Genomic DNA, 26,668 nt, shown 5'->3' with positions numbered 1-26,668 from the left:
GGCCATCCCCAGTGCTACCCTAAAGCCCCTGGGACTTTAAGATCCTTCAGGGCTTGGGGACACCCTGGGGACCTCATTGACTTTGGGGTCCCCGTGTGTTTTGGGGCGCTTGTGGCTTTTGGGGACCCTTCGTCCTCCCCACAGGGCTTTGGGGACACCCCGGGACCCCCACAAGCCTTGGGGCTCCCATGGGAACCTGCTCCCACCCCAACCAGGGACTTTGCAGGTTTCGGGTGACCCCTGTGCTGCTTTCCACAGTTTTGGGGCACCCTGTGACCCCCCCCAGACCTTTGTGGTCCCTCTGTTGTGGCCTCTGTCCCCCCACTCGTGTCCCCTGTCCCCCCATTGCAGCGGCTACCACCGCCTCAAGGAAGGAGCCGTTCCCACCGTCTTCGATTCAGCCTCCCCCAAGCCTCCCCGGACCCCCAAGCCGAAGCCCCACGCGCCCCCCAGCGACCCCCCCAAGCCCCTCCGGGCCAGCAGGAGGTGGAGGTGAGTGGCCCCGGGCGCCAACGGGCCGGGTGAGGGCCACGAGACCCGGCCCTGGCCCCGCTAACGCTTCCCTAACCCAGGCGGGACCCGGCGGCCTCCTCCCCTCCGGAGCCTCCCTTTTCCACGGACGTCTCCTGCTTCCCGCGGGAAGGGGACGATCCCGCCGCCCCCGCCGGCGACCACGGCGGCGTCCCGGCCCTCCCGGGCCCCTCGGGCGCCCGCGGGCCGCTCCCGGACGGCCTCCCGGCGGCCTCCGAAGAGGAGGCGGCGGCCACGGCGGAGGCCGAAGCGCGGCCGGCCTCCCCGTCGCTCTACATGCTGCGCCTGCCGCCGCCGGCGGGCGCCTACATCCAGAACGAGCACAGCTACCAGGTGGGCAGCGCGCTGCTCTGGAAGCGGCGCGCCGAGGCCGCCCTCGACGCGCTCGACAAGGCGCAGCGGCAGCTGCAGGCCTGCAAGCGCCGCGAGCAGCGGCTGCGGCTGCGCGTGGGCGAGCTGCAGCGCGAGCGCCGCGCGCCGCCCGCCGAGCCCCGGCGCCCGCCCAAGGAGCCGCTCCAGCTCCTCGGGCTGCAGATGCTCCACGACCGCGAGTGAGTCGGGTTCCTCTATTTTCCCCCCCTTTTCCGCCTCCTCTCCCTCCTCCGCGGAGGCTTGTAAATAAAAATGGTCTTTTCTACGGAAAGCGGCGTTGCCTGGAGAGGAGGGAAGGGGCTGGTGTCCCGGTCGAACCGCTTCTCCTCACTGATAGGATCACAAAACCCTTAAGGTTGGAAGGAACCTTTAGAAACCCTCTAATCCAACCCCGCTGCGCGCGTGGGGTCACCTAGAGCATTGCATCCGGGTTTGGAAGATCTCCAGAAAAGGAATAATCTCTGGAGATCTGCAAATCAGAGAAGGATCGGGCAGGGAACTGTGTTGGGAAGAGGGAAAAAGTGGTTGTTTTCTGAAAAAATGGTTGGGATGGGGTTGGGATGGGAGCCTGAGGCTGTTGCGTCTTTGCGACGTCGGTCAATGTGGGAGCTCCGAGTGTGTCCCCCTTCCCGTAGAGGGATCCCGGCTCGTCCGGCGGATCCCAAAGCAATCCCGGCCTCCCAAAGCAATCCCGATACGCTTCGGTGTCGAGCAGACCGGGCTGCTGCGTTTCGGGGTATCCCATTTGAGCCCTTTTTGGGGCCTTGCGGGTGGCCACGGTGCAGGAACCGGCTTTATTTCCGAGTCGTCGGAGAGGATTCGGGACGCGATTTGCCCGGACGGCGACGCAAAGCGGCAGCTTCATCCCCATCTTCCCCCGGACGCTCTGGCTGCTCCGGCCTCGCGACGGGAGCTGCAAGGGGACCTGATTAACAGCAATTACCAAGAGTTTTAATTTCCTCAGCTGCGTTGGAAAAGGTGAGAGCCATCCCGGCGCCCTCCTCGCCCAACGGCTTCATCAACTCCCCATGGGTAGCGCTTCGTTAGGAAAAAAACCTCTTTGATTAACATCGGATAGACCCGCTGGTGGCGGTTCCCCACCCCGCCAAGGCCGGGCATGGGACCCGCTCCGTGTCTCCCTGCCTTTCCCTACAGTTTGAGCTTCATCTCCAGGATGTCCGCGTAGACCGCGGGACTCAAGGGCACGTAGGTCTTCTTCGTCTCGTCGAGGAAGAAGAGCGGCTCCTTGATGACGTTGGGGTCGAACCCCTCTTTGATGAGGTTGCTTTTGCGCTGCTTGAAGGTCCCGGTGATCTCCAGGGCTTCCTGTGAGGAACCGACAGTGTCATCGGCACGTGGTGATCAACACCGTTATCGGCGTCGATCCACTGACACCGTTACTGATACAGCGGGATTCGCGCTGTGATCGTCATGGATATTGGTGATCAACGCCGTTATTGGCGCTGTTATTACCATGAGTTGGTCAACTGACACCGTTATTGATACAACGGGATTCACGCTGTGATCGTCATGGATATTGGTGATCAACGCCATTATTGGCGCTGTTATTACCATGAGTTGGTCGACTGACACCGTTATTGATACAGCGGGATTCGCGCTGTGATCGTCATGGATATTGGTGATCAACGCCGTTATTGGCGCTGTTATTACCATGAGTTGGTTAACTGACACCGTTATTAATACAACGGGATTCACGCTGTGATCGTCATGGATATTGGTGATCAACGCCGTTATTGGCGCTGTTATTACCGTGAGTTGGTTGACTGACATTGTTATTGATACAGCGGGATTCGCGCTGTGATCATCATGGATATTGGTGATCAACACCGTTATTGGCACTGTTATTATCACGAGTTGGTTGACTGACACCACTATTGATACAAAGGGATTCGCACTGTGATAGTCATGGATATTGGCGATCAACACCGTTATTGGCGCTGTTATTATGATGAGTTGTGGAACTGACACTGTTATTGATACAACGGAATTCACGCTGTGATGGTCATGGATATTGATGATCACCACCATTATTGGCGCTGTTATTACCATCAGTTGGTCGACTGACCGTTATTGATACAGCGGGATTCGCGCTGTGATCGTCATGGATATTGGTGATCAACACCATTATTGGCACTGTTTTTACCATGAGTTGATCAACCAACTGATGCCATTATTGATACAACGGGATTTGTGCTGTGATTGTCATGGATAATGCTGATCAACACCGTTATTGGCGCTGTTATTATGGCGAGTTGTTTGACCGTTATTGATACAGCAGGATTCGCGCTGTGATTGTCGTGGATATTGGTGATCAACACCGTTATTGGCACTGTTATTACCATGAACTGGTCAACTGACATCGTTATTGACACAGCGAGATTCACGCTGTGATTGTCATGGATATTGGTCATCAACACCGTTATCAACACCGTGATGGATGCTGTTATTGGCATGGTAGGACCATCATCATCCTCAGGGCCGCCGGCGTTGTTGATAAGGGGAATTGTGGGATAAATGGCATAAAACCGCGTGCCGATGGCGCTCACCTGGATGCGCACGAAGAGGGGGACGGCGTAGCTGGGCAGGGACTCCTTGGCCTGCGCGTAGAAGCTCTCGCCCTCGAAGCTCATCCCGGCCCTGAGGCACACGGCCGCCATGCCGCACCTGCCCTCGCACCCTGCGAATCCCGGAATCCTTGAGGTTGGAAGGGACCTCTGGGGATCATCTAGTCCAACCCCCCTGCTCCAGCAGAGACACCTGGAGCACGTGGCACCTGGTGGCAACCAGAAGGAGACTCCACAATCCAGAATCATGGAATCATGGAGGTTGGAAGGGACCTCTAGGGATCATCTAGTCCAACCCCTTGTTCCAGCAGGGACACCCGGAGCACGTGGCACCTGGTGGCATCCAGTTGGGTGTTGAAGATCTCCGCAGAAGGACACTCCACAACCCAGAATCATGGAATGGTTGAGGTTGGAAGGGACCTCTAGGGATCATCTAGTCCAACCCCTCTGCTCCAGCAGGGACACCCGGAGCACGTGGCACCTGGTGGCATCCAGGTGGGTGTTGAAGATCTCCAGAGAAGGAGACTCCACAACCCAGAATCATGGAATGGTTGAGGTTGGAAGGGACCTCTAGGGATCATCTAGTCCAACCCCTCTGCTCCAGCAGGGACACCCGGAGCACGTGGCACCTGGTGGCATCCAGGTGGGTGTTGAAGATCTCCGCAGAAGGAGACTCCACAACCCAGAATCATGGAATGGTTGAGGTTGGAAGGGACCTCTAGGGATCATCTAGTCCAACCCCTCTGCTCCAGCAGGGACACCCGGAGCACGTGGCACCCGATGGCATCCGAATGGATCTTGAAGATCTCTGGAGAAGGAGACTCCACAACCTCTCTGGTCAGCCTGTTCAGGGCTCTGTCACCCTCACAGTGTATGTCCAGAACAACCCTGAATTTTGGGTGACCAAGTCCCATTTTCACCTTTTTGGTTGCCACGTAGCCGGATGGTCATTTAGAGCACTCCGTTTCTCACCCGGGTACTTACCCGGCACAGACACCCCGTAGACGTTGATCTCCTGGATGAAGCTCACCGGCGCTAGCATGTCCTCCACCTCCGTCGTGGCCACGTTCTCACCTTTCCACCTAGGAAGAGAAGGCGAGAGGCCGTGAGAAGGGATTTGGGGGTGGAAAATCCCATTCTCTCTTTTGCCACTGCTTCTGTCCCTCTCTGGCTCATCAGGGTGCTTGGATCTGCTTCATGGACACATCCACTTTCGCCTTTCCCAACACCAGCGCCGCTGGCCAAGCCAGAAATGCAAAAATGGGGAAAAAGTTACCGGAAAGTGTCTCCCACCCGGTCCTGGAAATAAAGGAAGTTTTCATGGTCCATCACGAGGAGGTCGCCGCTATTGAAGAAGGCGTCGCCTTTCTCAAGGACGTTCCTCAAGATCTTCCTCTTGGTCTTCTCAGGATCTCCGGCGTAGCCGTGGAAAGGAGTATTCCTGGTGATTTTGATGACCAAGAGCCCGGCCTCACCTTTGGGGAGGGAAAGGAAGGTTACGGGCCATGCGGGAACGCCGTCGGCTCCCGGGAATGTCGCCTCCGGGCCCCGGCTGGTGCTCGGAGATGCCGCTCGGCCCTTCTTACCGCGGCGGACGGGGATGCAGAACCCTTGCTCGTTGCGGACGGGTTCGTCCCGCTCCACGTTGTACCGGATCAGCTCAAAGGCAGAGAATTTCTGGGCAGCAGAGAAGGAGGAGAAACGTGGCATAAAGAAGAGCAAGGTCTCTGAAAGCTCCAGGCCACCAAAGAATGATTTGGAATGGGGTCCCTTGTCACCCATGAAGCCTGAGGATTGTCCTCTGCAGTCACCAAGCTTCAAATATCCTGGGTGGAAGTTTCCTTCCTCCAACTCCTTTCCCTCCAAGCTGATTAGCCCTTTATATCCAAATTAATCGATTGTATTCAAGAGTTGGGCTGTGCTCATCGCCGGTGTTTTTCAAAGTGACAACCCGCGGTGGAGGACCGAGACCCGCAACGGTGACAGGTTGTGGGAAGAGGGTGGAGAAACGCGACCATGTCATTTTGTGGGTGGTTGTTGGAGCTGGATGGGGGTGACATGGCAGGGACAACCCAAAAATGGCCTCGTAGGAGCCATGGAGTCAACACCGGTTGGACAGCGTTGGCCACCCCAACAGAGGGGACTCCTTGAGGACAGGCCACCTTGATGTAGGCCATGTGGGGACCTCTTGTTTCAACTTGACCTATGGCCATCATCGGTTGCCCCAAGGAGAACCCCCTTTGCTCACCTTGAGGAACGCGTTCGCCCTCCCCACGGCGCCGATCTTGCCCGTGTAGTTGATGAAGCCGGCGTTGCCCTCGGTGGCCCCGTAGAACTCCCGGATGGTGACGGGCCCGAAGCGCTGCAGGAACTTCCTCCACACCTCCGCCCTCATGCCGTTGCCTATCGCCATGCGCACGCTGTGGTCCCGCTCGCCGGGGCGCTGCGGGGGACCGCAGCGATGGGTTGTTGTCCCCTCCAACACGATGGGTCATTTCCCCGCCGTCCCCTCAATGGTTGTTACCTCGGGGGTGTTGCAGATGTAGCGCATGAGCTCGCCCACGTACTGGATGACGGTGACGTTGTAGCGGCGACAGTCGTCCCAGAAGTGCGAGGCGGAGAACTTGGCCCGCAGCACGCAGGTGGCTCCTGGGGGGACACGGCAGGGTGACGGGCACCATCCAGCCATCCCCTCCCTCCCTGTGATCCTCAATCCATGTTGGAGCTCCCCATCTTCAACCAAAATGAGCTTTATCCATCCATCCCCCTGCCTGTCTCCACAGCTCCCACTTTTTCTCTCTTTCTTTCCCTTCTTTCTTCTTCCATACAGACACATTTTTCCGTAAACATCCATCCAACTCCCCCAAGATTGATCCATCCATCCCCACCCATCAGCACCCTTCATCTTCACTCCTTTTTGTTCTCCCTCCTTTATGCATGTCCCCATCCGTCTCCATAAACATCTATCCATCCAGCATGATGGATATGTTCCTATATTCCTCTTTCCTTTCCTCACGTCTTTCTTCCCCAATCTTCAAACATTTCTCCATCCATCCATCCATCCATCCATCCATCCATCCATCCATCCATCCATCCATCTCCACACTTACCATCTGTCTCTATAGATAGCTCTCATTTTCTCTCCCTTTCTTCCTCCATACTCACATTTTTGTCATCTATCTCCTTCTCCTTGGCTTCTATCAGCAAACATCCTTCTATCTCTGCCCTTCTATCCATCTCCAACCTTCTGTATATCTCTATGCTTCTATCTCCAACCTTCTATCTATCTCCAACCTTCTATCTCCATCCTTCTGTTTCCATCCTTCTATCTATCTCCATCCTTCTATCTCCAGCCTTCTATCTCCATCCTTCTATCTGTCTCCCTCCTTCTATCTCCATCCTTCTATCTGTCTCCATCCTTCTAACTATCTCCACCATTCTATCTCCACCCTTCTATCTATCTCCACCCTTCTGTCTATCTCCAACCCTCTATCTCCAGCCTTCTATCTATCTCCATCCTTCTATCTCCAGCCTTCTATCTCCATCCTTCTATCTGTCTCCATCCTTCTGTCTGTCTCCATCCTTCTGTCTCCATCCTTCTATCTCCACCCTTCTATCTCCATCCTTCTATCTATCTCCATCGTTCTAACTATCTCCACCCTTCTATCTCCACCCTTCTATCTATCTCCACCCTTTTATCTATCTCCAACCCTCTATCTCCAACCCTCTATCTCCACCTTCTATCTATCTCCATCCTTCTATCTCCATCCTTCTATCTCCAGCCTCACCTTTTCTCTCCTTCTCTCCTCCCTTCCCACCCATTCCTCCCTCTGCCCATGCTTGGGTGCCCTCCTCGTGCCGATGGGTCCCTCGGGACCATGTGCCACGTACCGACCTCCAGGCACCCTCCCAGCCCCACGAGCAGCGCGGCCGAGTGGTAGAGCGGCAGGGCCGTGTACAGGACGTCGCTGGCCCGTAAGCCGCACAGCCGGCCCATGTTGGCCACCATCATCAGCTTCTTCTCAGTTATCACTGCAGCTTTGGGCAACCCTGTGGCCAAAAAGAAAGAACATCGGGAGAAGGACAAGGTGGGAAAACCCTCATTGGAGGTGCCTGGAACAAGGGATGGGATGTGAGGGTGGAATCCTTCCCCGGTGGGAGTTCCATGCGAGGGGTTAGGATGCGGTTGGTTGCGACCCTTGGAGGTCTCCAGATGCCATGAGAAACCTGGTCCAAATGGACCTGCGTTGCTCAGGGATGGACCTCCTTTGGTCAAGGTTGTATCAAGGAGGTCCCATCTCTGCTTGTCCCAATGGGGCAGGTGATAGATGGTGGATCTCTGTTCTTGGAGGTCCTCAAATGGTGTTGGAAAAAATCTCATGAGGAACCTGGTCCAAATGGTCCAGCTTGGGATAGAACCAGGGAGAGACCCAGGGATTCTCCATCCTTGGTGATATCCAACCCTCACATGGGCATGGCCGGGAGGAACTTGGTCCGGATGGGCCTGCAATGATCAGGGTTGGATCTGGAAGCTCCCAGGGGCCCCTTCCTCCCCGTCCTCATGGAGGCAGAGCTGGGAAGACACCCATGGGGGTGGTGGAGACCCTTCTAGGAGGAACTCAAGCCTCATGTGGATAGGAGGAACCTGACCTTGTGATGGTCATGATGCTGAGAGTCCACAAGGCCCTTCCAACCTCCCCAACCCTTCCAGCCTCATCCACAAAGAGGGCTCCCCCTCCACCAGGAGACCCCCCACAACCCCCAAACTTGAGGGGTTCCAGGAGGAACCATCTTGTCCTCAAGCTGAGGAAGGGGGTGGTCATGGTTGGGGAGCTCCTGGGCTCCCACCTGTGGTCCCGGAGGTGAAGATGTAGATGGCCTTGGAGTTGGGCGTGATGTCCGCGCGGTGCCGGGCTGGCAGCGGCTCGTCCGAGGCCTCCTCCATGCTGGGTCCCAGGGCCTCGACGCCCGGCGTGGGCGACGCGCCGCTCAGGTAGAAGACGCGGACCCCGTCCTGCTGCAGCGTGGGCAGCACCTCCTCCACCGCGGCCTGGAGATCTGCAGCGGGAGGATGTCCCGGATGGGCGTCCCGGAGCCGGGGGACGCCCCATGGGCGCCCCAAGAAGCCCAAACGGGTGCCCCGACCAGGTGGGAACCCCGATGGATGTCCACATGGGTGCCCCGAGGACCTCCAATGTGGGCTCTGAGCAGAGGAGCACCCCAAGTGATTCAGGAGGATCCCAAACGGGTGCCTTGACCAGGTGGGAACCCCGATGGATGTCCACATGGGTGCCCCGAGGACCTCAAATGTGGGCTCTGAGCAGAGGAGCACCTCAAGCGATCCAGGAGGATCCGAAACGGGTTCCTCAACCAGATGGGAACCCCGATGGATGTCCACATGGGTGCCCTGAGGACCTCCAATGTGGGCTCTGAGCAAAGGAGCACCCCAAGTGATTCAGGAGGATCCCAAACGGGTGCCTTGACCAGGTGGGAACCCCTATGGATGTCCACATGGGTGCCCTGGGGACTCCAGGTGGATGTCCGCATCAGTGGTACCCCAGGACGTCCAATGTGGGCTCTGAGCAGAGGAGCACCCCATGCAATCCAGGAGGATCCCAAATGGGTGCCTGGACCAGATGGGAACCCTGATGGATGTCCACATGGGTGCCCAAGTGGATGTCCCCATCAGTAGCACCCCAGGACCTCCAATGTGGGTGCCCCGAGGACCTCCAATGTGGGCTTTGAGCAGAGGAGCACCCCAAGCGACCCAGGAGGATCCCAAATGGGCCCTGGTGTGGGTGCTCCAGGGATCCCAAATGGGTCCCTGGACCAGATGGGAACCCTGATGGATGTCCACATGGGTGCCCAAGTGGATGTCCCCATCAGTAGCACCCCAGGACCTCCAATGTGGGTGCCCCGAGGACCTCCAATGTGGGCTTTGAGCAGAGGAGCACCCCAAGCGACCCAGGAGGATCCCAAATGGGCCCTGGTGTGGGTGCTCCAGGGATCCCAAATGGGTCCCTGGACCAGATGGGAACCCCTATGGATGTCTACATGGGTGCCCAAGTGGATGTCCCCATCAGTAGCACCCCAGGACCTCCAATGTGGGTGCCCCGAGGACCTCCAATGTGGGCTTTGAGCAGAGGAGCACCCCAAGTGATCCAGGAGGATCCCAAATGGGCTCTGGTGTGGGTGCTCCAGGGATCCCAAATGGGTCCCTGGACCAGATGGGAACCCCTACGGATGTCCACATGGGTTCCCCGAGGACTCCAAGTGGATGTCCCCATCCCTGGCACCCCAGGGCTCCCATGTGGGTGCCCCGAGGACCTCCAATGTGGGCTCTGAGCAGAGGAGCATCCCAAGCGATCCAGGAGGATCCCAAACGGGTGCCTCGACCAAGTGGGAACCCCACTGGACGTCCACATGGGTGCCCAAGTGGATGTCCCCACAGTGGCACCCGAGGGCTCCCTTGTGGGTGCCCTGAGGACCTCAGATGTGGGCTCTGAGCAGAGGAGCACCCCAAGCGATCCAGGAGGATCCCAAATGGGTCCCGATGTGGGTGCTCCGGGGATCCCAAATGGGTCCCTGGACCAGATGGGAACCCCGATGGATGTCCATATGGGTGCCCCAAGGACTCCAAGTGGATGTCCCCATCGGTGGCGGCTCCCGTGTGGGTGCCCGGATGAGACAGACACCCCAGGGACCCCACACGGGTGCCCCAAGCAGTTTTGGGGACCCCCAAGCGGGTGCCCCCATCACATGGGCATCCCCGGGGGTCACCTCGCCCCAAATGGGTACATTCTGCCCCCAAAATGCCTCCCCGCGGCGGTGATGCAAGAGCAGGGACCTTTCACCGCGCGCAGGGCTGGGACCGCTGGCGATCATTAACCACGGCCTTGGGGAGACGCTAATTGGAGCTTCGGGTCGTTACAGCGGGTGCAGGAGTCCGCGCGGGTGCAAGGGGCTGTGTGGGTGCATGGGAACCTCTGTGCAAACGCTTGCACGTGTGCAAATGCACGTGTGAGCACTGACACCCGCACATGCAGATGCATGCAAAGACACGGAAACGCGGCTGTGCGCGTGCACAGGCGCGGAGACAGCTGCAAAAACACCGGAAAACGGGCAAACGAATGCACGGACCCTAACAGGGTGGGAAATGCACGCAGAGACACGGAGATGGTTGCGGATGCTGGTGCAAATGCTGGCAGGAGTGGAAGTGCAACAGCAACATGCGTGCAAATGCGTGCAAACATCAGCACAGCACCTGGCATGCGTGCAAATGGGTGCCAGGGCACGGGCACACATGCAAACATCATGTGACACGTGTGCAAATGCATGCCAGGCTGTGCAAGGGCAGCAACGCGTGTGCAAGCACATGCATGGCACCCCATGCAAGCCTGGCGTGCAAGGCAAACGCCAACCCGTGCAAATGCTTGCAGCATGCGATGCGCGTGCAAGGCACCCCGTGCAAGGCAAACACCAACCCGTGCAAACGCGTGCAGCACCGCGACGCGTGTACAAGCACATGCATGGCACCCTGTGCAAGGCAAACGCCAACCTGTGCAAACGCTCACAACGTGCTTGCAAGCACATGCATAGCACCTGTGCATGCCTGGCGTGCAAGGCAAATGCCAACCTGTGCAAAAACTTGCAGCATGCAACGTGCATGCAAGAACATGCATGGCACCCCGTGCAAGCCTGGCGTGCAGGCAAACGCCAACCCGTGCAAACGCCCGCGGTGCCGCGACGTGCGTGCAAGCACATGCATGGCACCCCGTGCAAGCCTTGCATGCAAGGCAAATGCCAACCCATGCAAATGCTTGCAGCATGCGACGCGCGTGCAAGGCACCCCGTGCAAGCCTGCGTGCAGGCAAATGCCAACCCGTGCAAATGCTCGCAACGCGCGTGCAAGCACATGCATGGCACTCCGTGCAAGGCAAATGCAAACCCGTGCAAACGCTTGTAGCACCGCGACACGCGTGCAAGCACATGCATGCATGGCACCCCGTGCAAGCCTGGCGCACAGGCAAACGCCAACCACTGCAAACGCAGTGCCGTGACGCGCATGCAAGCACATGCATGGCATCCCGTGCAAGCCTGGCGTGCAGGCAAACGCCAACCCGTGCAAACCCAGCACCATGACACTACGACATGCATGCAAGCACAGGCATGGCACCCCGTGCAAGCCTGGCGTGCAAGGCAAATGCCAACCCGTGCAAACGCTCGTGACGCCGCGACATGCATGCAAGCACATGCATGGCACCCTGTGCAAGCCTGGCATGCAAGGCAAACGCCAACCCGTGCAAACGCAGAGCCGTGACGCGCGTGCAAGCACATGCATGGCACCCCGTGCAAGCCTAGCATGCAAGGCAAATGCCAACCCATGCAAACGCTCGCAACGTGCGTGCAAGCACATGCATGGCACCCCATGCAAGCCTGGCATGCAGGCAAACACCAACCCGTGCAAACGCTCGTGGCGCCGCAAGGAGCTTGCAAGCACATGCATGGCACCCCATGCAAGCCTGGCGTGCAGGCAAATGCCAACCCGTGCAAACGCTCGCGATGCACGTGCAAGCACATGCATGGCATCCCGTGCAATGCAACCCATGCAAATGCTTGCAGCATGCAACGTGTGTGCAAGCACATGTATGGCACCCCGTGCAAGCCTGGCATGCAAGGCAATTGCCAACCCGTGCAAACGCTCGTGACGCCGCAAGGAGCTTGCAAGCACATGCATGGCACCCCATGCAAGCCTGGCATACAGGCAAACGCCAACCCGTGCAAACGCTTGCAGCATGTGCCGCGACGCGCGTGCAAGCACATGCATGACACCTCATGCAAGCCTGGCGTGCAAGGCAAATGCCAACCTGTGCAAATGCTTGCAGCATGCAACGCACATGCAGGAACATGCATGGCACCCCATGCAAGGCAAACGCCAACCCGTGCAAATGCGGCGCCACGACACGCATGTGAGCACATGCATGGCACCCCATGCAAGCCTGGCGTGCAAGGCAAATGCCAACCCGTGCAAATGCTCGCGTCATACATGCAAGCACACGCATGGCACCCCGTGCAAGCCTAGCATGCAAGGCAAATGCCAACCCGTGCAAACGCTCATGGCGCCGCGACGCGTGTGCAAGGCACCCCATGCAAGCCTGGCGTGCAAGGCAAATGCCAACCTGTGCAAATGCTTGCAGCATCCAACGCACATGCAGGAACATGCATGGCACCCCATGCAAGGCAAATGCAAACCCGTGCAAATGCTTGCAGCGTGCGACATGCATGCAAGCACATGCATGGCACCCTGTGCAAGCCTGGCATGCAAGGCAAACACCAACCCGTGCAAACGCTCGCGATGCACGTGCAAGCACATGCATGGCATCCCGTGCAATGCAACCCATGCAAATGCTTGCAGCATGCAACGTGTGTGCAAGCACATGTATGGCACCCCGTGCAAGCCTGGCGTGCAGGCAAATGCCAACCTGTGCAAACACTTGCAGCGCTGTGACGTGCGTGCAAGCACATGCATGGCACTCCATGCAAGCCTGGTGTGCAGGCAAACGCCAACCTGTGCAAATGCTTGCAGCATGCGACACACATGCAAGCACATGCATGGCACCCCGTGCAATGCAAACGCCAACCCGTGCAAACGCAGCACCGCGACATGTGTGCAAGCACATGCATGGCACCCCGTGCAAGCCTGGCATGCAAGGCAAACACCAACCCATGCAAACGCTTGTGGCGCCGCAAGGAGCTTGCAAGCACATGCATGGCACCCCCTGCAAGCCTGGCATGCAGGCAAATGCCAACCCGTGCAAATGCTCGCGATGCACGTGCAAGCACATGCATGGCACCCCGTGCAAGCCTGGCATGCAAGGCAAACACCAACCCGTGCAAACGCTCGTGACGCCGCAAGGAGCTTGCAAGCACATGCATGGCACCCCATGCAAGCCTGCCGTGCAAGGCAAATGCCAACCCGTGCAAATACGTGCATGCGACACGCATGCAAGCGCATGCATGGCACCCCGTGCAAGCCTGGCGTGCAAGGCAAATGCCAACCCGTGCAAACGCTCACAACGTGCGTGCAAGCACATGCATGGCACCCCATGCAAGCCTGGCATGCAAGGCAAACACCAACCCGTGCAAACGCTCGTGGCGCCGCAAGGAGCTTGCAAACACATGCATGGCACCCCGTGCAAGCTTGGCGTGCAAGGCACATGCCAACCCGTGCAAACGCTCGCGACGTGCATGCGAGCACATGCATGGCACCTCGTGCAAGCCTGGCGTGCAAGGCAAATGCCAACCCGTGCAAATGCTCATGGCGCCGCGACGCGCGTGCAAGGCACCTCATGCAAGCCTGGCGTGCAAGGCAAATGCCAACCTGTGCAAATGCTTGCAGCATGCAACGCACATGCAGGAACATGCATGGCACCCCATGCAAGGCAAACGCCAACCCGTGCAAATGCGGCGCCACGACACGCATGCGAGCACATGCATGGCACCCCATGCAAGCCTGGCGTGCAAGGCAAATGCCAACCCATGCAAATGCTCGCGTCATGCATGCAAGCACATGCATGGCACCCCGTGCAAGCCTGGCATGCAAGGCAAACACCAACCCGTGCAAACGCTCGTGGCGCCACAAGGAGCTTGCAAGCACATGCATGGCACCCCGTGCAAGCTTGGCGTGCAAGGCAAATGCCAACCCGTGCAAACGCTCGCGACGCGCGTGCAAGCACATGCATGGCACCCCGTGCAAGCCTAGCATGCAAGGCAAACGCCAACCCGTGCAAATGCTCACGTCATGCATGCAAGCACATGCATGGCACCCCGTGCAAGCCTGGCGTGCAAGGCAAACGCCAACCCGTGCAAATGCTCGCGACGTGCGTGCAAGCACATGCATGGCACCCCATGCAAGCCTGGCGTGCAGGCAAACGCCAACCCGTGCAAACGCTTGCAGCATGCAACACTCATGCAAGCACATGCATGGCACCCCATGCAAGCCTGGCGTGCAAGGCAAATGCCAACCCGTGCAAATGCTCGCGTCATGCATGCAAGCACATGCATGGCACCCCATGCAAGCCTGGCATGCAGGCAAACGCCAACCCGTGGAAACACTTGCAGCGCACGCAGGATGGCACCGCGGCACTCACCGGGACTCGAGAGCATCACGGTGGCCTCGGCGGTGGCGAGCGCGTGCCGCAGCGCCCGGCCCCGCGCGTTGCTGTTGACGCAGGCCGTGGCGCAGCCCAGCTTGGCGAGCGCCAGCCAGGCCCACACGAAGCCGGGGCAGTTGGGCAGGAAGACGGCGACGCTCTGGCCGCGCCGCAGCCCCGCGCGCCGGGCGAGCGCGCGGGCGGCGCGCGCGCTGCGCCGCTCCACGTCCCCGTAGGTGTAAAGCTCCTCGCCGAACCGCAGCAGCGGCCGCTGCGGCTGCCGCCGCGCGTGCGCTTGGAACACGTCGAGGAGGGTGACGGGCGGCCGCCGCGCCAGGCGCCGCTCGCACCGCGACGCCACCCACGCCGTGTAGGCGAAGGCCACCAGGTCCACCCACGCGTAGTAGGGGGCCCTTCGGGCCACCAGCCCCGGCAAGAGCAGCAGCAGCAGCAGCAGCCCCGCGACCACCGTGACGGCCACCAGCAGCATGGCGAGGGCTGGCCCGGCCGCGCCGCGGAGCCAAGGTCGCCGCGCGCCGCGCACCTTGCCCGGGCTCCGCGCCCGCCCCCCTCTCCACCCCGGGTCACGCCGTCACCTCCGGCACTTTTGCGCAACACGTTTTCGATTTCTTTTTTTTTTTTTCTTTACCAGGTGACAATCCACGACCTGAGGGTGTGCGGAGCTCCCTGCACATACTCGGATTTGGGGAGTTTGGAGTTGGTTTCGTTTCTTTATTTCTTACCTTTTATTCCCTCTTCCCCTTGTCCCTGCAAAGCAGGGTGCAAAATGCTGCAGCATTTGGGGCCCTTCAGTCCCTGGACCTCGGTCTGGTTGTCCCATGGACTGCATGGTTGTCCCATGGGCAGCCTGGTTGTCCCATGGGCTGCATGATTGTCCCATGGGTTGCATGGTTGTCCCATGGGCAGCCTGGTTGTCCCATGGACAGCCTGGTTGTCCCATGGGCTGCATTGTTGTCCCATGGGCTGCATGGTTGTCCCATGGGCAGCCTGGTTGTCCCATGGGCTGCATGATTGTCCCATGGGTTGCATGGTTGTCCCATGGGCAGCCTGGTTGTCCCATGGACAGCCTGGTTGTCCCATGGGCTGCCTTGTTGTCCCATGGGCTGCATGGTTGTCCCATGGGCAGCCTGGTTGTCCCATGGGCTGCCTGGTGGTCCCTCCTTCTCTGTGTTTCCTCTGCTTGTGCTTTCTGGCCATCCATCTGTTGATCCATCTGTAGATTAACGTTGTCCTTCCATCCTTCTTGGGTCTGTCTGCGTTTCTATCCATCCGTTTTGTTGCAATTCTCTTTCTGTCCATCCAGTTTATTTATCTAGCTGTCCGTCTGTCCTCTGTCCAGCTGGCTCCATAGCTTCCCGGCCTTTCAGGAGGTTCTCCACCCGGGAATCCATGCACACATCCATCCACCACCCCCTTGTCCATCCTTCCATCCATCCATCCGTTTATAAATACTCACACCCACCCACCCCTCATCCGTTGACCCGTCCTTCTGTCCATCCATCTCTACACCCACTCGTCTATTCGCCCATTTGTTTCTACATACACCTACCCATCCATCCATCCATCCGTTTGCCCCAGGACCTGTCCATCTGTCTGTCCACCAACCCATCAACCAACCATCCTTATATACATCCCTCCAACCACCCATCCATCTGTCCTCCCATCCATCCTCCCCAACCCCGTCTATCTATCCATCCACCTGACCACCCAACCACCTTTCTATCCATCCATCCATCCTTCTGTTTTCTCTCTCCATGTCTTCATATCCATCTACCCCTTTGGTAGGTTAGGAGGTCTTCCTGGTTGCCCATCTGTCCTTCAAAAGCTTTGGGGTTTTGGTCAGGACCAGATGGAGGCATCTCCATTAGGAGACTGCTCATTCAGACACCCCGACAGGGCCATATAGGCAATGCACCAAGGCCTGGGTCTCTTACAAGATGAGGAGAACATCTCCATCCAACCCCTATGGCTCAGTCCAACTGTCTGTGTCGACATCCAACCCCCAATGTCTCATTCCAACTCTCTGTGTCACCATCCAACCATGTCTCCACCCAATCCCTCATGTCTCCATCCAGTCCTCCATGCCTCCATCCAGTCTTCCACGTCTCCATCCAATCCTCCATGTCTCCATCCAACCCTCCATGTCTCCATCCAACCCTCCATGTCTCCATCCTGTCCTCCATGTCTCCACCCAATTCTCCATGTCTCCATCCAATCCTCCATGTCTCCACCCAACCCTCCATGTCTCCAACCAATCATCCATGTCTCCATCCAATTCTCCATGTCTCCATCCAATCCTCCATGTCTCCATCCAACCCTCCATGGCTCCATCCAATCATCCATGTCTCCATCCAACCCTCCATGGCTCCATCCAACCCCCTACATCTTCTCTCAATCCTCAACGCCTCCATCCAACCCTCTTGTCTCCATTCAACCCTCAAAGTCTCTGTCCAATCCCCAGATTCTCCACCCAGCCCCAACTTCTCATCCAACCCCCAACTTCTCATCCAACCCCCAACTTCTCATCCAACCCCAACTTCTCATCCAACCCCAACTTCTCATCCAACCCCCAACATCTCCATCCAACCCCCAACTTCTCATCGAACCCCCAACTTCTCATCCAACCCCCAACTTCTCCATCCAACCCCCAACATCTCCGCCCAACCCACGTCATCTCCATCCTTCCTCCTTTCCACGTGAAAAGGGGGAAACGGTTCCTCCTTGTCTTCGCTTTCCGGCAGCTCCCAACAGAAACTGCCATCTGCAAAATCTGCTTTCGTTTTCCCTCCACTTTATTTGAAATCCTGCCTCATTTTTGCCCCTTTTGAGGAGAAAACCCACTTAACCCCAACCCGAGACCACGAGAATCTGCACCCGCTCCCCTCCATCCCCACCCTCATTAGTCACTGCTAAAGAAACAAACTGTTTTGATGGATTTATGTCCCCACTTGGGGTGTGTGTGATCTGGCAAGTGTCGTCTTGCCTGGATAATTAGCCGCTGTGCTAATTAAATGCACCGTGCGGAGCAGAGCTTCACCTTTCCCTCCGATTCTCTGCCCTGGTTGCACCATAAAACAGTCATCGGGTCCCGGGGTGTTTTGGTGCCAGGAAAAGCAGCCCGGGGTGGAGGTTGGAGGGTTTCGCAACACCCGTTTGCACGTGGTCCTACCGGCTCCGGAAGGATGCGGTGGGGAAAGGACAACATGGAGCGGGGATGTCACCCTACGAGGAGACAGGGGTGAGGTGGCCCCATCCATCCCCATGGCCAAAATCCGATCCGGTTTGGCCCCCGTTTTGGGCTCTCTGCGGCACCCGGTTTTGCACCGCGGCTGGTTATGGATCTGCTGGGAAAGGTCGAGTGGCCAAAACACCCCAAGGATCCCGAATCCCAGAAAACTTCATCCTCTAAGGGTAGGAAAAAAAACCTCTGGAAATGGAAAAATTCCATTTTTCAATTCTGGAAGAAAGAGGAAAATGTCTGGAAAGGGCAATTCTCACCCAAAGGCAGCACAAAACCCTCCAGAAACAGCAACGGCCACCAAAAAGGAAGGCAAATCCCTCCAGAGAAGCCAACCCTCCCCAAAAGGTAGTGTTAAAAACCTCAGCAAAGGGAAATTCGCCCCAAAAGTCAGGGGAAAAACACTCCTAAAATGGCTATTTCTTCCCCAAAAGGATGGAGAAAACCATCCCGCAAGCCGGTTGTCCCACAAGAGCGATGGTTGGTGTTGTTCTGCTTTTAGCAAGTGACCGATCGGAATTAATCTCACCCCAACGCCGCCAACGCTTCCTCTGCAGCTGTGGCTGCCTCATTTGTGGTGGCCAAATGCTCATTTTTTTAAAAAAAACTCCCTTTTTTCCTAGTTAGCTGTTGATCTGACGATGGTTCAGGGTTGTTTTGCACCTCTCTTTGCACTTGGAGGGACAGGGATCAGGAGGAGCTGTTGGTTTGGGGGTACGTGAGGGTGTTGCACATGCAGGGAACATGGGTGGACATGCAGGGCACACGCGTGTGCAACATGCAGGGGCTGGCACGTGCACAATGCACGTGCAACGAGGTGGGCACGTGTGGCACACGCATGCAGGATGTGGGCACACGCATGATCTGTGTTGAGGCATGAGCGTGGTGCATGCAATGCAACGCATGCACGTGTGAGCACACGCATGCAGGACGTGGGCACACGCATTGAGGCATGAGCGTGGTGCATGCAATGCAATGCACGCACGTGTGAGCACAGGCATGCAGGACGTGGGCACACGCATGCAGGACATGGGCACACGCATGCAGGACATGGGCACATGCACTGAGGCATGAGCGTGGTGCATGCAATGCAACGCATGCACATGTGGGCACATGCAACACGCGTGTAGGGCAGTGCACACGCATGGTCTGTGTTGAGGCATGAGCGTGGTGCATGCAATGCAACGCACGCACGTGTGAGCACATGCAACACGTGTGTAGGGCAGTGCACACGCATGGTCTGTGTTGAGGCATGAGTGCGATGCATGCAATGCAACGCACGCATGTGTGAGCACATGCAACACGCGTGTAGGGCAGTGCACACGCATGGTCTGTGTTGAGGCATGAGCGTGGTGCATGCAATGCAATGCATGCACGTGTGAGCACACGCATGCAGGACGTGGGCACACGCGTGCAGGACATGGGCACACGCATTGAGGCATGAGCGTGGTGCATGCAATGCACGCACGTGTGAGCACACGTGACACGCATGTAGGGCAGTGCACACGCATGGTCTGTGTTGAGGCATGAGTGTGATGCATGGAATGCAACGCATGCACGTGTGAGCACACGCAACGCGTGTCAGGCAGTGCACACGCATGGTCTGTGTTGAGGCATGAGCGTGGTGCATGCAATGCAACGCACGCACGTGTGAGCACATGCAACACGCGTGTAGGGCAGCGCACACGCATGGTCTGTGTTGAGGCATGAGTGTGATGCATGGAATGCAACGCATGCACGTGTGAGCACACGCAACGCGTGTCAGGCAGTGCACACGCATGGTCTGTGTTGAGGCATGAGCGTGGTGCATGCAATGCAACACACGCACGTGTAAGCACATGCAACACGCGTGTAGGGCAGTGCACACGCATGGTCTGTGTTGAGGCATGAGTGTGGTGCATGCAATGCAATGCACGCACGTGTGAGCACACGCGACATGCGTGTCGGGCAGTGCACACGCATGGTCTGTGTTGAGGCATGAGCGTGGTGCATGCAATGCAACGCACGCACGTGTGAGCACATGCGACACGCGTGTAGGGCAGTGCACACGCATGGTCTGTGTTGAGGCATGAGCGTGGTGCATGCAATGCACGCACGTGTGAGCACACGCATGCAGGACGTGGGCACACGCATTCAGGACATGGGCACACGCGTGCAGGACATGGGCACACGCATTGAGGCATGAGCGTGGTGCATGCAATGCAACGCACGCACGTGTGAGCACACGCGACACGCGTGTCGGGCAGTGCACACGCATGGTCTGTGTTGAGGCATGAGCGTGGTGCATGCAATGCAACGCATGCACGTGTGAGCACACGCAACACGCGTGTAGGGCAGTGCACACGCATGGTCTGTGTTGAGGCATGAGCGTGGTGCATGCAATGCAATGGATGCACGTGTGAGCACACGCATGCAGGACGTGGGCACACGCATGCAGGACATGGGCACATGCATGCAGGACATGGGCACATGCACTGAGGCATGAGCGTGGTGCATGCAATGCAACGCATGCACATGTGGGCACATGCAACACGCGTGTAGGGCAGTGCACATGCATGGTCTGTGTTGAGGCATGTGTGATGCATGCAATGCAACGCACGCACGTGTGAGCGCATACAACACGCGTGTAGGGCAGCGCACACTCATGCTGCATGCCCTATACGGGGTGCACGTGTGTTGTGGGGTGCACCAAGCGTGCCAGATGCACACGTGCAATGCTGTGCATGGAAAACGCATGTGCAACCGGGTGCACACGCGGGATGGCATCGCACACACGGAGCCGGTCCTGGGGTTGCTTTGGGAATCTGGGGGTGAATCCCAGAGCTCCAGGGGGTTCTGCTCATCCCGGGGATCCCTCCTGCACCCCAAGAACGAGCCTGGGCTCCCACGTGGGGTTGGACCTTTATTGGCGCGGGTTGGGGGTCCCCGGGGGTCATCGCGGCTCCCGGCCGCCCACCTCGGCGTAGAGGACAGAAGGGGCAGCGGTGACGGGGACCCTGGGGACACCGGGTGCCATTGGCTGTAGCTCCGCGTAGGTCAGGCCCTCGGCGTCCTCCTGGGGCTGTAGGACACATGGGGACACATAGGGACACGCGTCGGTGTCGGTGGACGTCCCGGAGACAGCAATGTGTGGGGGGTCCCCCACAACCTTCATTTGGGGGTTACCATGGAATGGGTATGGGGGTCCCCATGTGTTGGGTATGGGGGTCCCCATGGGTTGGGTATGGGGGTCCCCATGGGTTGGGTTGGGGTCCTTGTGGTTAGGGTCTGCAGTAGGGCTTAGGGGGGGTTCCTCAGCAGTCTTGGGGGGTCCAATGGGACTTGGGGGGACCAATGGGGCTTGGGGGACCCTGTGGGCCTGGGGTTGGTGGGGACATGGGGTGGAGAGGAGCTCTATGGGGCTGGGGGGTCCCCATGAGTTCTAGGAGGCTTCATAGGGCTGGGGCTCCCCAAGGGAAGATATGTGGGTGCCAGGGGCTGGGTTTGGGGGTCCCTATGGGGCCCGTGAGGGGCTGGGGCTCCCCAAGGGAAGATATGTGGGTGCCAGGGGCTGGGTTTGGGGGTCCCTATGGGGTCCGTGAGGGGTTGGGGATCCCCAAGGGAAGATATGTGGGTGCCAGGGGCTGGGTTTGGGGGTCCCTATGGGGCCCGTGAGGGGCTGGGGCTCCCCAAGGGAAGATATGTGGGTGCCATGGGCTGGGTTTGGGGGTCCCTATGGGGTCCGTGAGGGGTTGGGGCTCCCCAAGGGAAGATATGTGGGTGCCATGGGCTGGGTTTTGGGGGTCCCTATGGGGTCCGTGAGGGGCTGGGGCTCCCCAAGGGAAGATATGTGGGTGCCAGGGGCTGGGTTTGGGGGTCCCTATAGGGTCCGTGAGGGGCTGGGGCTCCCCAAGGGAAGATATGTGGGTTCTTTGGGCTGGGTTTGGGGGTCCCTATGGGGCCCGTGAGGGGCTGGGGCTCCCCAAGGAAGATATGTGGGTGCCAGGGGCTGGGTTTGGGGGGTCCCTATGGGGCCCGTGAGGGGCTGGGGATCCCCAAGGGAAGATATGTGGGTTCTTTGGGCTGGGTTTGGGGGTCCCTATGGGGCCCGTGAGGGGCTGGGGCTCCCCAAGGGAAGATATGTGGGTGCCATGGGCTGGGTTTGGGGGTCCCTATGGGGCCCGTGAGGGGCTGGGGCTCCCCAAGGGAAGATATGTGGGTTCTTTGGGCTGGGTTTGGGGGTCCCTATGGGGCCCGTGAGGGGCTGGGGCTCCCCAAGGGAAGATATGTGGGTGCCAGGGGCTGGCTTTGGGGGTCCCTATGGGGCCCGTGAGGGGCTGGGGCTCCCCAAGGGAAGATATGTGGGTTCTTTGGGCTGGGTTTGGGGGTCCCTATGGGGTCTGTGAGGGGCTGGGGCTCCCCAAGGGAAGATATGTGGGTGCCATGGGCTGGGTTTGGGGGTCCCTATGGGGTCCGTGAGGGGTTGGGGCTCCCCAAGGGAAGATATGTGGGTGCCATGGGCTGGGTTTGGGGGTCCCTATGGGGCCCGTGAGGGGCTGGGGCTCCCAAGGGAAGATATGTGGGTGCCATGGGCTGGGTTTGGGGGTCCCTATGGGGCCCGTGAGGGGCTGGGGCTCCCCAAGGGAAGATATGTGAGTTCTTTGGGCTGGGTTTGGGGGTCCCTATGGGGCCCATGAGGGGCAGGTTGGGCTTTGGGGACCCCCCCAGCCCAGACACTCACCGGGGGCTGCAGTGGCCTGAGGTCCTCAGGGGAGGCACCTGCAGCAGAGGGGAGGCCAATGGGTCTCCAGGGGAGGCCAATGGGTCTCGAAGGGAGGCCAGTGGGTCTCGAAGGGAGGCCAGTGGGTCTCGAAGGGAGGCCAATGGGTCTCGAGGGGTGTCAGGAGGTGCCCGGGGTCATTTTGGGGCTAGGAGCATTTCAGGGGTTCTTGGGGGGCTTCCCCATGTCCTGGGGGGGGGGGGTTCCAATGACTGCTTGGGGTCTTGGGTATTCTGGGGGGGCTTCTTGGAGATCTTGGGGGGCTTCCCAGGTTTGGGGGGATTTGGAGGCTCAAAGGGGGGTTTTTAAAGGACTTGGGGGGATGCTCGAGGTTGGGGGGCGCTGGGGGCTATTGCGGGGGGCAGCCGTGGGGACATTGGAGTGGGGGTAGTTGATACTCACCCACCCTGTCCTGGGGGAGCAGCTCCGCAGAGGGGACCCTGGGCAAACAGGGGAGAGAACCGGGGTGTCCGGGGCTCCCTTCCCAACCAACATCCCGGCCCTTTCCCACTTCCTTCCATGGCTGTAAATGGAATCGGCCCCCCACAACTGACCCCACATCTGCAGGACCCCAAGCACCCACCGTCCTGGCGTGGGGTCCCTCTCCTACCTTCCGGGTGCCGCGGTGGGACCTTTTCCTGCACAAATACGGAAAGCAACGTGATTGGGGCATGGGAATGGGACAGCAGGGGACACCCCCCGGCCCTGGGGACAGCTCGGTCACAGCAGGGACCCCCTGGGATTTGAGGAACACCCTATGGTCAATGGGGAGACTCCTGCTTCCAAGGGACACCTAGGAAACCCCAGGACATTGGGGACAAGAATGGAGCCAACAAGGTCCCCCAGATATTGACAATCCTTGACCCCAAGGACAGTGGGGACCCTGGTGGCTCTGGGAGGGACACAGTCAGATATGTGAACCCTGGGGGTGTAGGTGACGCTTGGGGACATATAGGGGACTCTGGGGGACTGAGGTGGCTCTGGGAGGGTCTAAAAGGGACCCCAGGGATGTAGGTCATGCTTGGACCTCATCAGACCTACTGGGGACTCTGAGGGACACAGATGGCTCTGGAAGAGACATGGAGGTCTGGAGAGGAACAGGGGACAGATGGAGATGACCCGAGGGGACGCGGGTGCCCCACGTGGTCCCTAGGGACGTTTTGACCCCGTCCCACCCAGGGCTCTCACCGTTCTGCCTCCTGCAACAACAGGCGACACCGAGGAAGACGAGGCCGAGGCCGATGACGAGGGCGGCAACGCAGCCCACCACCACGGGCAAGGTCCAGGTGGGCTCCTGGGTGCCTATGGGTGCCATAGGGTGCTCAGCCCGGACGCCTGGGCCCTCCGCAGGGCCCCTGCCCCCACTCAGCGCCACTCAGTGTCCTCGACCGCTTCCTCCGCAGAAGGGGACAGGAAGCGGTGACAGAGGCCGGGGCTGGCGCTATGGGTCACGGGGGAGGATAGGGCACCCTGAGACGGGATTTGGGGTGCGGGACCTACCCGGTGGTGCTGACTGAGTGGGGAGGGAAGAAGGGGCCAGGCCGGACCCCTCAGATGCCACCTCCAGTGTCACCTCCGCCCTCGGGTGCGAGGAGATGAAGGGGTTCTCTCGGGGACGGTAGGAGCACCCATAGGTGCCAGCGTTGTCCTCGGTCACCGCGGGGAGGATGAAGGTGGCCGTGTGTCCCCTCTTTAGTTGCTGGCGCTGAATGGCCCTCCCGTCCTTGTGCAGGATGAAGATGACCCCATATGAGGACCGACACGAGATGGTGACGTCGGTGCCCGGCTCCACGCGTCCCTCGGGACTCAGGGACATGATAGGTGGGCGGTAGGTGGGATCTGTTCAGCAGAAGGACAGACAGTGGGACACGGCCCTGTGGGGACACCCCCAAGGACACCCCGTGTCCCCTGTAGACCCCAGCACCCTGCCCAGACCCCAACACCTTGCCCAGACCCCAACACCCTGCGCAGACCCATGGGGAGACCACAGAGAGCACAAGGGGACTCCCTTCCTGTACGGGTGTTCCATGGGGACCTCCCTACCACCCCTACCACCCAGGAACACCCCAACTCCGCCTGTATCCCATTGGAGAACCACCACACACCCCCATCCTTCCCAAGGATCAGCCAGGCCCTCACCCAGCACCACCAGATCCACGGGGTCGCTCAGTTCCGAGTACCAGGTTGATGCCGGGATCTCGTACCGACACGTGTATCTCCCAGCGCAATTCCGTGTCACATTCACGGAGAACTCGGCTGTGTCCTTCACCTCATCCGTGTGCCATGGGGTTTCCCCATCTCCCTCCTTGTAAAAGGAGACCCGGACATCCGAGCGGGGCACGCGGCACCGCAGCGTGACCGTGTCCCCCAGGGCCACCTCCTCGCTGGGGTGCAGTGACAGGGACGGTGGGGACGCTGGGCAGGGAGACAGCAGTGAGCCGGGCACCGGCCCCGAGGTCCTGGTGACACCTGGGACCGAGAAACCCCCTTCCCTGGCTGTGCCCGCGCTGTCACCCGTGTCCCCCTGCCTTGTCCCCACCGTCCTATCCGCAGCCCTCATTCCTGTCCCCTTCCCTGTCCTCTCTGCAGCCCCTGTCCCCACTCCGTGTCCATCCCTGGTTCCTCACCCAAACCTGGTCCTGGACCCATATTGTCCCCACAACCGGCACCTCCATGTGGCCCTGTTACCCCCATGGCGTTGTCACCGTCCCCAACTCACCTCCCCGCACTTCACTTGTCACCGTCAGCCACCAACCTGCAGGGGACATGGGTCTCATTGGGGGCTGCTGATGGGATGGGGGGGTCTCATCCCACCACGGGCCACCCTGGGGTGTCCCTGCCGTGAGCACAAGGAACAAGGGGGCTCCATCCCCAACCCTGGGACAGGGGGTGACTGTCACTGTCCCCTCCCCATTGCAGGACGTTGCCATCATCCCCCGTCACTCACCCAGGAGCAGCAGAACGTGGGCTGTCACCATGGGGGCCGTGGAGCCGGGTCCTGCCGTGGGGTTGGGGACAGCAGCGCTGGCCATGGCACGGGGAGCGCCACGGTGGCCCTGGCGTCCCCCACACCAGACAGGAGGTGACAGAAAGGAAGTGGCCACAGAGTCGGTTTCAGTTCCCCACGGGGTCAGGATGAGGTGACGTCACCCCAGGAAGACACCGATTGTCCCCGAGAGGGACACATAGAGAGGATGGCCCATGGGTCCCTGCAGGTCACACATGGAGAATCAAGGACTGTCCCCAAGGCATTGTCCCTTGGGTGCGGGTCACACGCTGTCCCTGCAGTCTCGTGTCATGTCACATGTGTCACCTCCAGGGGTGATGCTCATAGCCTGTCACCTCTGGGATGTGGCACTTGGTCCGTGTTGGTGTCACTCGTGGGGTGGAACAAAGGGTCCCCCATGGGCACACACAATGGTTGGACATTGCAAACCATCGGTTGCAGCAGATTGTCACCAGCAGACACCAAAAAGTGTCACACATGAGGCACCTCACACAGTTCCCAAGGGACATGTGGCATGCCACACGGTCCCCAAGAGAGTAACACTCAGACGGCATCACCCGAAAGGCCATAAACCACCAGCCCTGATGAGGTGTTACACACGGTCCCAATACAACGTCACACATGGGATGTGCCAGGGCTGTCACATGTGGGGCCTCTCACATGGTCTGCAAGGAAGTGACATCCATGGGGTGTCACATATGGTCCCCAAGGGAGTGTCCCCGGCACATGGCCCATGAGGATGCATCACACATGGGTCTCATTGAGGAGTGACATGTGGGGTGTCACCCATGGGATGGAGTCATTGGGACCTCAACATAGGGCTCATTGGGAGCTGCTGCTGTGAGGGGTCCCATGTGAGACATGTCCCACTGTCCCCAAGAGGGGTCACATGTGGGAGTTGTCCCCTATGGGAGCACATATAGGACACACAGTCTCCCAACAGGATTGATGGGTTGTCTCCCTTGAGGTCACCAAGGCTTTGGACACTGTGTCCCATAACAT

The 26,668-nt window shown here is 59.1% G+C and overlaps 3 protein-coding genes across 3 annotated transcripts; 1 reads left to right on the top strand and 2 right to left on the bottom strand.

Annotated features, from left to right (window-relative positions):
• Positions 1–351: 351 nt before the first annotated feature.
• Positions 352–1,086, top strand: LOC148590873 (THAP domain-containing protein 7-like; the record flags this gene model as incomplete). Its single annotated transcript, XM_088538375.1, has 2 exons — positions 352–492; positions 573–1,086. Coding segments are annotated over 2 exons (655 nt in total), but the record flags the coding sequence as incomplete, so codon positions are not given.
• A 965-nt stretch (positions 1,087–2,051) lies between these two features.
• LOC148590872 (long-chain fatty acid transport protein 2-like) lies at positions 2,052–15,131 on the bottom strand. Its single transcript, XM_088538377.1, has 10 exons — positions 14,639–15,131; positions 8,337–8,546; positions 7,380–7,538; positions 6,013–6,137; positions 5,737–5,931; positions 5,075–5,165; positions 4,765–4,963; positions 4,473–4,570; positions 3,471–3,601; positions 2,052–2,229 (listed from the first exon to the last, which is right to left on the bottom strand). The coding sequence occupies exons 1-10, from the start codon at positions 15,129–15,131 to the stop codon at positions 2,053–2,055; spliced, it is 1,878 nt and encodes a 625-aa protein (XP_088394503.1). The 3' UTR covers position 2,052.
• Positions 15,132–20,790: 5,659 nt separating this feature from the next.
• On the bottom strand, positions 20,791–25,691 carry LOC148590871 (platelet glycoprotein VI-like). The gene is made up of 7 exons (XM_088538374.1): positions 25,607–25,691; positions 24,799–25,074; positions 24,160–24,498; positions 23,848–23,961; positions 23,270–23,297; positions 22,621–22,705; positions 20,791–20,961 (listed from the first exon to the last, which is right to left on the bottom strand). The coding sequence occupies exons 1-7, from the start codon at positions 25,689–25,691 to the stop codon at positions 20,833–20,835; spliced, it is 1,056 nt and encodes a 351-aa protein (XP_088394500.1). The 3' UTR covers positions 20,791–20,832.
• Between the last annotated feature and the right edge of the window lie 977 nt (positions 25,692–26,668).

The sequence above is a fragment of the Tinamus guttatus genome, unplaced genomic scaffold (genome assembly GCF_059628265.1).
Source record: "Tinamus guttatus ecotype Peru unplaced genomic scaffold, ASM5962826v1 Tinamus_guttatus_pri_ptg001057l, whole genome shotgun sequence".
In the NCBI taxonomy this organism is placed as follows: domain Eukaryota; kingdom Metazoa; phylum Chordata; class Aves; order Tinamiformes; family Tinamidae; genus Tinamus; species Tinamus guttatus.
The sequence above is the reverse complement of the archived record's forward strand: the minus strand, read 5'-3'. Positions and strand labels throughout refer to the sequence as shown.